This window comes from Dreissena polymorpha, chromosome 5, assembly GCF_020536995.1.
Source record: "Dreissena polymorpha isolate Duluth1 chromosome 5, UMN_Dpol_1.0, whole genome shotgun sequence".
In the NCBI taxonomy this organism is placed as follows: Eukaryota; Metazoa; Mollusca; class Bivalvia; order Myida; family Dreissenidae; genus Dreissena; species Dreissena polymorpha.
The window spans coordinates 53,482,354-53,494,443 of record NC_068359.1 but is presented as its reverse complement, the minus strand read 5'-3'; the positions used below and the strand labels follow the sequence as shown (position 1 = coordinate 53,494,443).

General features: G+C 35.5%; 3 protein-coding genes across 5 annotated transcripts in view; all 3 read left to right on the top strand.

Moving 5' to 3' along the window:
- Positions 1–1,226: 1,226 nt before the first annotated feature.
- LOC127830938 (uncharacterized) lies at positions 1,227–2,591 on the top strand. Its single transcript, XM_052355877.1, has 4 exons — positions 1,227–1,388; positions 1,656–1,754; positions 2,129–2,290; positions 2,437–2,591. The coding sequence occupies exons 1-4, from the start codon at positions 1,355–1,357 to the stop codon at positions 2,526–2,528; spliced, it is 387 nt and encodes a 128-aa protein (XP_052211837.1). The 5' UTR covers positions 1,227–1,354; the 3' UTR covers positions 2,529–2,591.
- A 270-nt stretch (positions 2,592–2,861) lies between these two features.
- LOC127830934 (uncharacterized) lies at positions 2,862–5,530 on the top strand. The gene is made up of 3 exons (XM_052355872.1): positions 2,862–4,514; positions 4,637–4,920; positions 5,190–5,530. The coding sequence occupies exons 2-3, from the start codon at positions 4,753–4,755 to the stop codon at positions 5,478–5,480; spliced, it is 459 nt and encodes a 152-aa protein (XP_052211832.1). The 5' UTR covers positions 2,862–4,514; positions 4,637–4,752; the 3' UTR covers positions 5,481–5,530.
- Positions 5,531–8,247: 2,717 nt separating this feature from the next.
- LOC127882473 (uncharacterized) overlaps positions 8,248–12,090 on the top strand; it is a 35,477-nt gene continuing 31,634 nt past the window's right edge. Inside the window, exon 1 of one of the 3 annotated variants that reach the window (XM_052431134.1) lies at positions 8,248–8,352. The gene's annotated coding sequence lies outside the window, so the exon portion shown is untranslated. The remainder of the gene's footprint in view (positions 8,353–12,090) is intronic. The other 2 variants (XM_052431136.1, XM_052431144.1) reach the window with 2 other exon arrangements.

Below are 12,090 nucleotides of genomic sequence, written 5' to 3'. Positions count from 1 at the left end.
ATTTTAAAGAGTGGACATCCCTTCCCATGGTTGCATTATTCTAAGCAGCACACAACAGACCTTACTGGAGGAGAATTTCTGTATTGTCGTTTCACATTCCCCCCCCCCACACACACACACGGCCTAACCGGTCAAGAAATTAATGCTGGTGCTGATGCTGGTGCTGTTGATGATGATTATATTGATGACTATAATGATGATGATAATAATAATGATGATGATGATGATGATGTCGTTCTTGAGAGGAAAATATGCTATCGTTGATGAACCACTTTCTATTTTTGCAGCATAGTTACAACTTAAAGGCACCACCCACCCACTTTAAGTTATTTAGGAGTTTGTGCAAAACGCAGCCAAACGGCTTCTAATGCAAAATGCTGTAGCTGGAATCTGTTTCGTCAGTGATAAGCGGTTTGACAAGCTTTTATCTATATTTAGGGTTAATATTTAGGGTTTATTTTTAGGGTGGTGCGGTAGCCTAGTGGTAACACTCTGGTCTACCATTCCAGTGGTGCCTGGTTCAATTCCTAGCCGGGGCACTGGAAATTTCAGAAATGCTTCAAGTGTTTCCCACCCAACTAGAGATGTTCTGGTATGAAACCTAGGTAATTCTCGCGTGTATCGGTGCTATACACTGAGCACGTAAAATAACATAGGGATCTATTCGCAAAGAGCTAGGATATCGCACCCGGATTCCTTGTATCACAATACTGTCTCTTCTGTTTGCTGTCTCTTCAGCAAAACCAAAGGACCCCCTTGGAAATAAGTGCTTGCACTTTCATGGTTTATCCTTGACTGCAAGGTCAAAAGAAATACATACATACATACATAAATTATCATGCGCATATACATTCGTTGAAATATACGCCCTTACCTTTCAAGGACATGAGCCGAACGACCGCCTGAATAAAGCACGCTGATAACGATGTTCTTTAGGGCCAATTAGTACAAATGTTAAGGTTATTTATGCTCGGAATCGGTATACTTAAGGTGTAAAAAATAAATACAGAAAACTGACTAAATGCAACATTTGTATACCCTTTTACAATCATTAATAGGGAAAACACTCACAGGCTTAAAAAACTATCATTTATGTTCATACATGTATTGATAAAGCAATAATAGTTTTTCTTTAATTTTGTCGTTCAAGTTTGTTGCAACCGGGCGAAAGTAAAATAATGTGTAAACAACGAGAACAAATTATTCCACCATCATCACGTGAATCAACATAATTGTTTCCAATCTTCGACTGATAGTGATGCCAGTTTTTGTCAGCGAAAACCGGTCTGAAATCACGATTTCAAAGTTTGCTATATCAGCGGTGGAGTTTTTAGTTTTGAATTGACATCCAGCTATGAACGCATTTGTCTTTTTGTGGTCGATTATAGGTAAGATTTCTTCGATTGTATAACGTGTACAATAACATATGATTAATAAAAGAAAATAAATGTATACATTAATTAAGTATCAATGTAATGCATGAATTGTCGCAAAAATATTAAATATTAGACAAAGGGCAAATCAGCTGTAATACTTTCGAAAACTTTCGTCGGTCAGGTTTTCTTTGTCGTTGTAATCTATCGTATCCGTATCATATACTTACCTTTCTTGCTATCCATGCATTGCATTTTACAATTGAATGGTGTTTGTTGTAGGTCTTAGCGTTGGCACAGGTGTCTATCGGCGAACGCCGTGCAACGTGATTTGTCCGGACTATTACGAACCTTATTGCGGTTCGGATGGAATCACATATTGTACGTTATTTATTTACTCAAACATTTGTTATATCTAAAATGTTCATGATAATTATCTTATTCACCTTTCACCTGAACAATTACAACATGATTTTATATTTATATCCATTTCTTTTAAAAGTAATGTTCTAAATGTATACGCTTATTTCATCTATTTAAAAGATTCTAAAGAAGAGGCATGGGTTGTAAACATAGATACCGTTTCTGGCACATTAAAGGAAATGTCTGTATCCTTGATGGCAAATACCACTAAATACATATTTTTCTTCCCGGCTAAACAGTATCTCTGTGTGTGCATTTGATTTAGACTAACACGCAGCATATTTTATGTAATACATCAAAAAGTCTAACATATGATGGACTTTCTGTTTCAGCCAATCTCTGTGCATTCAATGTAGCACGTTGTCGTAATCCTTCGTTAGGCCACACATACGGTGCCTGCTACACTGGTAAAAGGGCGAGCATCAACGCATGTCCTGCAATCATGTGCATTGACCTGTACGACCCGGTTTGTGGGACGGACGGCAAGACGTACAGTAAGGCCCTGTTCCCATTGTTTCGATAGTGTAAATGCGTGGTATGCATGATATCACATATATAGGGATAGTAATCATTTATTATATATTAGTTTATATTAAGTACATCATATTATCATGCCCTATATGTCCTTGCAATATTTCAGGCAACCAATGCTACCTGCACGCTGCCCATTGCCATGGGGACGTAACAATGGCGCATACTGGAACATGTGACGATGAGCTTTTGGAGAGCTAGGCGGTTGTCAAATCCCGGAAACATTCTGGCGCATTTAAATATTACTAATAAATTAGATTTGTCTGATCGCCTTGTTCAATTAGCTTAAATCTTCAGAATAATTATATGCATATTTTCTTTTTCTCGATTTGTTGTGTAGTATATGGTTAAGATTTCTTAATTATAACACGATATGTGCTAAGTTATAAGACACGACCCTCAATTAAGGGTTAATTCAAAAATTGTGAAATAATATTCAAGAATTGAAACACATATTTCTATTGCTTATAATATCATTTCATGTTGTGTAATATAATTCTTGATAGAATTTGAACAAGAATATTGAATATATGAACTAATTCTATCATTTGGTAAAGTACATGCGTTGCTTGCGTAGAATTACTTTAAATACAACAAATAACACATCGTATCGTATTACCATGAATAATATGGGAAACACTAAAACACTTAATAGTGACAGGTTAACTACAAGGTAACTGTTATGTTAATGTATAAGGACGCATCCGTTTTATTATTTGCTACATGCAGGAAGACACGTGTTGAGTAATCGTTCAAAGCGCTGCAATAAACTGCAATACATTTGCCTAATTAACTATTTCTATTATCTAAACATATGTATCCAAAATGAATCAAAGTAAAATCAGTGCTAAAGGCCTCCTCACACATAGGCGAAAGTCTCCCGACGTAAACTTGCGTGTACTGGCGAATAAGACTTCAGCAAAATTCGTTCTCATTAGTTTATCATTGCATATCGTTGGTGGTGTTCGTATGGATGCGTTTGTGAGCTTTTGCGTCCGTTGCGATTAGTTCTGTTCATCGGAAAATTGTAAACATGTTCGTCTATCGTTCGTTAATATTCGTTTCAATACGTTAGCCGTTCGGAAAGTCTTCGCATAGCGTTCGTCAACTGGCGTTAGAGGTCGCAGCTCTCAGCTAATTTGCATATCATGATTACTTGATTCGCATATCAAGCGAAAGAGAACGATCCGAAAACTAATCTTTGCGATAGCTTGCGAACTTTTGTGAACTATAGCGAGGATTTGCGTATTGTAGCGAATTGAATCCGACGCATTTAAGCGATTTATAACGATAAGTTAACGTTCAGAAAACGAACGGTATACGCTCGTATACGAATCAATCCGAAGGGTAACTACGATAGGCGAATCTATGCGAACCTATCCGAATAATAGCGCTTCTGATTGTTTTAGTAGTTTGTGGAGACATATGCCTATATTTCATATATATAATGTTGAAGGTATCATTATTTCTTCGTCAAATGGAAGATATACAACGCCTGAACTTCAGTATGTTGCTGCTATGGCCAATCAAGAAGTAGTCCAGCAACAACTAAACATACACCGGTTTCTCAGAGGCCGACTAAGGTGGAGAAGAGGAGCCAGAGCACGTGATATCTGGAGAAGACCATGGCTGCATGCCGGGAGACGGCGCTAATTTGGCATCTTTGATCAGCTCACGATTGAGCTCAGAAGTGAAGATCCTTGAACATTAAAGAAATTACTCCTCATGCTTACTGAAATGTACGATACAATTTTAGGAAGGTTCGTCATCGCCTCGTGAAGCAACACACTCGGTATAGGGAGCCCTTGTTTCCAGGGCTAAAGTTAGCTGTTACACTACGTTACCTGGTTTCTAGTGTTAAGTACTCAGACATGCAGTATTCCTGGCGGGTCGCTGAGAATACCCTCTATGTAGTGGTCAGAGACGTGAGTCATGCTATATGTGAAGAATATGTTGATGAGGTTATGACAGCCCCCTCCACACCTGAAGAATAGAGACAACTGGCTGATGGTTTCCTCAAGAATTGGAACTTTCCAAATTGCGTTGCTGCTATTGATGGCACGCACATAGCTATCAGAAAGCCTGCCAGCTCTGGTTCCTTATATTATAATTATAAGGGATTCTTCAGCATCATCTTACGGGCCATTGTCGACTCGGACTACAAGTGCGTATAGTGTGATCTGGGTTGTGAGTATTAGTCTACATAAATGTAACTGCATTATTTTGTAATTACATAAATTATATACAGTTAGTGCTGTTTTCAATGTACAGTTGTTTACTGTCAATTTCTTATACTTTTTTATTTTCAGGATACGGTTCAAGTGGAGATGACAAGATTTACAATGAATCAGAATTCCTTTAGATGGTGCAGGATGGTTCCTTTTGATTTCCAGACCCACAGCTCTTTCCAAATGACACCGTCGACATGTCCTATTTCTCGGTTGGAGATGACGCTTTCAGCCTTAGCGAGAACATGCAGAAACCCTATGGACATAGAGTCCTGACAAGAGACGAAAGCATCCTGAACTACCTGTTATCCAGGGCTAGGAGAGTATCAGAAAATGCATTTGGGATTTTGGCCACCCGATTCCAGGTACAGTAAAGTTCCGCTATTAAGACCAGACAAAGTAGTGGTCGCAATAGAGAAGTGGTCTTAATATCGGACCATTTTCCTTCATAAATTAACCATTTGGGACTTGAATATTGTCAAAAAAACAAAACGCATATTTTTTTAAATCTTCGAAGTGGTCTTAATAGCGGAACTTTACTGCAATACCCTTTTTCAAAACACAATTTCATTTATAAAAGAAATGTTCATGTTAACTTTTAACACTTAACAATACTGGTCATCTGTAATTTCAGATACTTCTCACAAAGATGAACCACAGTCCATCCACAGTAAGGCTGATTGTAAAGACATGCTGCATTCTCCACAACTTGATGAGGATCAGGTACCCCACCATGCAGAATGCACTGGTTGACCATGATGACAGAAGAGGCGATCTGGTTCCTGGGGAATGGAGAAAAGGTCGCAACTTGGAGGATACTAGGAATGTCAATATCAGGGGCCACAACACAGCAAAAAAAAGGCAAGATTGTGAGAAACACTCTGAAGCACTGGGTCAACTCTACAGCGGGATGTGTGCCACATGAGAGATTGAAATAAAGTGTAATATATTAGTGGAATGAATTAATAAAAAGTATTGTTGTTTTTGCATTGGCCTTAGAAAGGGAAGTAAAAGTAAAAGTAAGACACGAAATTTACGCAAAATGTTTAATGAAAAAGAATTCATACATAATCAACATGCATAGTCGAGTCGGAAAAAAGTTAGTCTATATCAAAACGCGCGGATATAGAAACACCGTTTTGGAAATATTCGGCGGTATGCGCAAGGTTGCGCTTACATTCGTATCTTTACGCTCTTAATAGCTCCTAATCGCTAACGAGTATTATTTGCGCGACCTAACGCTTTCTAGTGAATTGCAGTAACTGTTCGTCAAACTTCGTAAATCATTCGCACGAAATAGTTCCTCTACGTTCACCTTTCGTTATAATATTACACAATGCAATAAATTGTCAAACAATTTCGGTAAGAATTCGCTAGAATTCATAAATTTACCCTTTTCGCTAGGCTTCGTCATATGGATTCGTCTATGTGTGCGGAGGCTTTAACCCTAGTGCATAGCATTGAAATGTTCATTTAAAGTTGATAACATATACTTGATAATTTGATACAAACAAACACGACATAATGTTATGTAGAGCATACATCTTAAGTCGCTTGTCAAAAGATATACCAAAAGTGAGTCAAAAACTATCAATAATCTACATTTGTTATGAGGTCGTTGTTGACATTTAACTTTTAAAAGATAACAATGATTCGTTAAATAGGTTTAATCGCTTATCTGATTATGAACGTTGTATGACGCCATTTTCTACTGGTGAACTCGAATTTTATTAGCTTTACCACTGAATTACATACAGAGAGGCGTGTTAAGTCTGACTTGCTCATTTTGTTGAAAATGTCAATACCTACTGACCTTTCAAATGAAGAAAAACATTTTATTAAACAAATGTATCCAGTATGTAGAATAGATTTGGTTAAAAGTAATTCCATTCATTTTTTCTGACATTAGTAGTTGTGCTGTTGTTTTTTTCAAATAACAGTCATTAAGTCTATAGTTCTATTTTAATGTTAGTATAGATAAAGCATGCATCATTACAGAACATTTAGCTTGTGTATATATTAGATTAAACTTTAAATGTAGTTTTAAATTATTTATTTTTATCACATTCAATGTTAGTTGTGTTACAAAACCTTAAATTTTAATGAAAATCTAGTTAAGTTAATTCAATATTTATATTTTATTTATAAAGTAATCAAAAGATGATAAACCCGTTTCAAATGATCCTAAGAATACTCATAATTAATGTTTGTGAAAATAAAATAATAATGCTTTCCCCACTTACCTTATCACCTTTGAGAATAATGGGTCGAGGGAGGAGAAACTCACGAAATTCGGGCCTCGCCTTCTTTTGAAGTATAAATATGTAACTCAACGCATAACAACTGCATCCACATTTACATTTAACTAGTTTGTATATGACTGGAACATTTTATGACATTTATTGGAATTGATGGTATGCCACCTATTTAATACTAGTTGTAGAAACTTAAAATTATTCGTTATATGTTAATATTTATATGGATACATGCATTAGGATTAGCACATGTGTCAATGCACAATGTTTGATGAAACACAATGAATCTGTTCTTTTTATCTCCTTCCAGTATCATGCTCATTCTCATTTTTTGAGATAAAGTCAGAAATGGAAATTTGAGATTCCAATCAGCTGAGTATTAAGAATTCGGCTCACTTACACTCTCAAATCTCAGATAAAAGAAGAGTGACGTATTGCTCCTTTTCGCGTGTTTTTAAATTTACAAAATTAAACAAATGTTTCAGATTTATAAATTCTCATCGAAGCAATGATCTTTGTGATGAAACATCTTAAATGTCCATTATATGCATTTTGACGATTTAAAAACCTGAAATTTTTTGTTGTTGTTATATTGTGTGACACTACGAGGATTGCGTATAGTATAAAATATATCACGCATTGTATGAGCACGGATGGCCGAGCGGTTAGACTGTTACTCAAGAGATCAGTAGTTCGATCCCAGTTGAGGGTTACCTTTTTCTTTCTTTAATTTTATTCTTGCTTTTTACTGGAGCTTTTAAGATCCATTGCTTATCTTTATCAATATAAGGAATTTAATGGCATACTTCAAAACATGCCAACATCTGTGAAAAGGCCCCTTTAACTCAGCGTTGAGTCAGAGTTCAAGCTCATTAAAACATTTGCGAACATAAAATTGTGCATGCTGGTTAAATTCATATTAACATTTAAAAAAAGCTGAGTAAGAATATTGATATATTTAGTTTCGTTAAACAAGACCCTTGTTAACTTATGATGTGTACCCGTTTGCGAATAAAGCACAATAAGTCCGGATGAACAAAAGCTAAATGTCTAATGTTTTATACAATGATGATTATGATCGTCAAACATTGCAATATATTTTTATTTTTTTATAAAATATGATATTTTAATCGCAAAACTGGATTAAGAACCTACATTTATGGAAAATAATGTGTGTACTAGGCTGAATGATTAGCGTTTTCAATCAACATACTGAATATAAAAATGATCTGTAAATTACCTTCTGTAGTAAACAAGAAAATTTGCGCCTTGATACTGAAAATAATATAATGCTGACGTTTTTTGTGTGAATCAAATCGTAGTTTGCGTTGGTGAATCTTACTTGTCGCTATTGTAAAAGAAGAATAACTCATGAAAATATACGAGGTGTTTCAAAACGATTTGCTCCCTATTACTTATAAACACTTAACACAATATCGTAGTGACGTCACCATCTATGTACAGAATGCAAATTTATCGGTGCTTCCGCTACGAAAACAATCGCATTTGAAGTGGATTAATAAGGAGTATTTGAAGTGCTAGGTGGGTGTTTTTGTTTTGATTGAGTAATAGAGAAGTGAAACTAAGTATGAATAAGTGGATGTGTTAACGATACGTTTTAATGTTCATTTAAATGTGGTTTGAACTTGTTACGTCATGCGCGGCCATTAAATTTAAATTGCTTTTTAATAAATAACAGCACTTACAGACTCAAAAATCAGTGGCTTTTCCTATAACATAATCAATAAAATTAGAGGTTGTATAAATTAGAATTTTACTTTAAAAGTAAATTATGTGATATCGCTATAACTTCAGGTTTAAAATTTAAAACACAACTCTGAACCACTGTAATATAGTGTTTAATATATCGTTAAACTTCCGGGTTTAATATTTTAATTTGCAAAGTCAGTCATATTTCACAAAGTATGTTAAATAAGTTGAAGATTGATTCAGTCCGAACTAGAGCTTTGTAACAGAAGTGACGAATACCCCCACATGCCGAACTGACACATAATATTGTGCATGTCGTCTTCACAAAAAACAGCGGACACCATGCTCAATTTTTAAAACGCACTAAGTGACCCCTTGACCTGGTTTTTGACAGAGAAAGGCCCATGTTCTAACTTGGCCTTAAGATCATCTCCATAAAACTTCTGACCAAGTTTGGTGAAGATCGGATGTAAACTACTTGAATTAGAGAGCGGGCACCATGCTGAATGTTAAAAAACGCACTAAGTGACCCCGTGACCTAGTGTTAGGCCCGGAATGACCCAGGTTCAAACTTGTCCTAAAGATCATTTAGATAAAACTTGTGACCAAGTTTAGTGAGGATTGGATGAAAACTACTTGAATGAGAGAGCGGACAACATGGTGAGGTTTAAAGCGCACTAAGATACCCCGTGACCTAGTTTTTGACCCGGCATGACCCATATTCAAATTTGACCAAGACATCATCTAGATACAACTTTTGACCAAGTTTGGTGAAGATTGGATGAAAACTACTTGAATTAGAGAGCGGACAACATTGTGATGTTTAAAACGCACTAAGTGACCCCGAGACCTTGTTTTTGACCTGGCATGACCCATATTTAAACTAGCCCTAGACATTATAAAGATACAACTTCTGACCAATTTTGGCGAATAATGGATAAAAACTACTTGAATTAGAGAGCGGACAACATGGTGAGGTTTAAAACACACTAAGTGACCCCGTGACCTAGTTTTTGACCCGGCATTGCCCATGTTCGAACTTGACCTATACATCATCTAGTTACAACTTCTGATCAAGTGTGGTGAAGATCGGATTTAAACTACTTGAAATAGAGAGCGGACACCATGCTCAATGTGTAAAACGTACTTAGTGACCCTGTGACCTAGTTTTTGATCCGGCATGGCCAATGTTCTAACTTGGCCTTCAGATCATCTTGATAAAACTTCTGACCAAGTTGGGTAAATATCGGATGAAAACTACTTGAATAAGAGAGAGGACACCATGCTGAATGCTAAAAAACCCACTAAGTGACCCCGTGACCTAGTTTTTGACCCGGCAAGGCCCATGTTCGAACTTGGCCTTAAGATCATCTAGATACAACTTCTGACCAAGTTTAGTGAAGATCGGATGAAACTACTTGAATTAGAGAGCGGACAACATGCTGAATGTTTAAAACGCACTAAGTGACCCCGTGACCTAGTTTTTGACCCGGCAAGTCCCATGTTCGAACTTGGCCTAGAAATCATGTAGATACAACTTCTGACCAAGTTTGGTGAAGATCGGATAAAAACTAATTGAATTAGAGAGCGGAAATACGGACCAACAGACAGACCGACCGACCGACAAGTTCACTCCTATATACCCCCCTAAACTTCGTTTGTGGGGGTATAATTACAAAACATATAATTAACATTTGAAAGGTTTTTTAATCTGAAGCATTTTTAACTGAGTACCTTTGACGTTTTTATAAAACAACGCAGCTTAATTTTTCTTTCAATATTTGTGAGCTTTTGAGATAGCCCTTTTCCCGTCGTTCGTCATAAACATTTACCTTGCAAAAAGTATAGAGGAATAATGACTAATAAGAGAACTGTGTTGAGCGGGTTTCAAAACAAGTTCTTAAGGTAAAATCCAATATAAAATTGTCAACACACTAGAGACCCCATTCATTGCATGATCTTTATGAACTTTGATCAGATCATCTGTAACCATGATATATCAACCGAGTAAAATAAATATGTTCTGGAATTTTAATAGAATTGTAATTTAAAATAAGGGGCTTTACCATGTTTCCGTAATATGGTTATCAAATACGAACAAAACATATGCATATATGTAAATTCCTGATGTCATAAGAAACATATGCGGATCACAAACTAACGACAATTTGTTAACGTCTTTAGGACACCACATTAGCACAAAGTATGACCATCAACACGGAAATCATATAGTCTGCGCGATATTGTTTAAATCGGAAGTTCGTTCAGTCAAATTATTATTGTTAATACCAACACAAATGGAAAGTACATTTAAATTAGTTTTCTCACTGTTAAAATTCAAGTATAACCCAATACTCATATGTGTAATCATGATTGACATTCAAGTTTTACCCAATATCCATATGTGCTATGCATTTGTGCCAGTCCGGTCACGTTTCATAATCCTATCTAAATACAAGGAGGTGAGCGTTGAAAATGCATTATTCGTTTAATGCGAGATTGCAATGTCTACTTAGTAACGATGGACTATTTAAGCTAACGTTTATTTATAAAATGTAAATATAAAACAGTTTCATTCAAATACATTGTAAAATATATTTATAAAGCTCTTACAATGCCTTTTGTAGTTTTGTATGTGTGCAATTTCTTTGAGGGGGGTTCAAGGCGTTTATTAACCTGACTTTTATGTGAAGTTGTGTATTTCTTCACATCGCATGTCACTTCAAATGGCACGTTTATGTAGATACTTTGTAACATGAGTTTATGTCTACAAAATGTATCTATGCTACTTACGTTTTCTTATTTTAAAACTTTTATTTGTGTCTATATTAGTAATAGAACAAATATGGTCAACAAAGAAAACACTCACTTCAGAGTAAAGGTATCACTAGCTCAAAACTGTCATGTCTCTCCAATTTAACTTTGTTGTTTGCCAGATCCCCTTTTTACATCTTAAAATCTGGTATTTGGCATTTTGATATCAGTTTAGTTTGATGATTCGTCTCTCGTACACATTTATCTATGAGCGCCACTCATGTTGTTTTTTTATTTGCATACAGAACTTTGTTTTAAATCTTCTGCTTTATTAGTACAATGGCAAGAGGTTTGGTATGTGGCTGACTTTCCTATGGTATTTACATTTCGCAGTTGGTACGTTATGCCAGAGCATGTTCATGTATTAAAAGTTTTAATGATCGTAATCTAATATTAACAAAAAAATTGCTAAAACAAGGCTTTTTGTATCATAACCTAAGAAGTAAATTTGCTAAATTTTACATTAGAATGGTGATTTAATTTCAAAATATAATGTTTCTTTAAAATGGCATTTTAATAATGGAATCTCCCATCCATCATTTTACGGAGATGTTTTGAAGCGTGTCCGCAAATTAAAATATGTTAAACCAAATGTTCATATTAAACTTTTCAATTTAATTAACTTGTTTTTATCAAAGGATACGATGATTATGTACATAAAAACACGTGTTTGATGGTTTTCGATTCACTATATCTTTCTTCTCTTAAAATTTGGAATCATTAGTGATTTTTCACTGTTGAACAAAATTGTGTCTT

Coding starts and splice junctions, on each gene's coding strand:
- LOC127830938 (XM_052355877.1), top strand. CDS start 1,355: ATGAACGCATTTGTCTTTTTGTGGTCGATTATAG. Junction 1,389..1,655: donor CTTTTTGTGGTCGATTATAG/GTAAGATTTCTT, acceptor TGTTTGTTGTAG/GTCTTAGCGTTGGCACAGGT. Junction 2,291..2,436: donor GACGGACGGCAAGACGTACA/GTAAGGCCCTGT, acceptor GCAATATTTCAG/GCAACCAATGCTACCTGCAC.
- LOC127830934 (XM_052355872.1), top strand. CDS start 4,753: ATGTCCTATTTCTCGGTTGGAGATGACGCTTTCAGCCTTAGCGAGAAC. Junction 4,921..5,189: donor TTTTGGCCACCCGATTCCAG/GTACAGTAAAGT, acceptor CTGTAATTTCAG/ATACTTCTCACAAAGATGAA.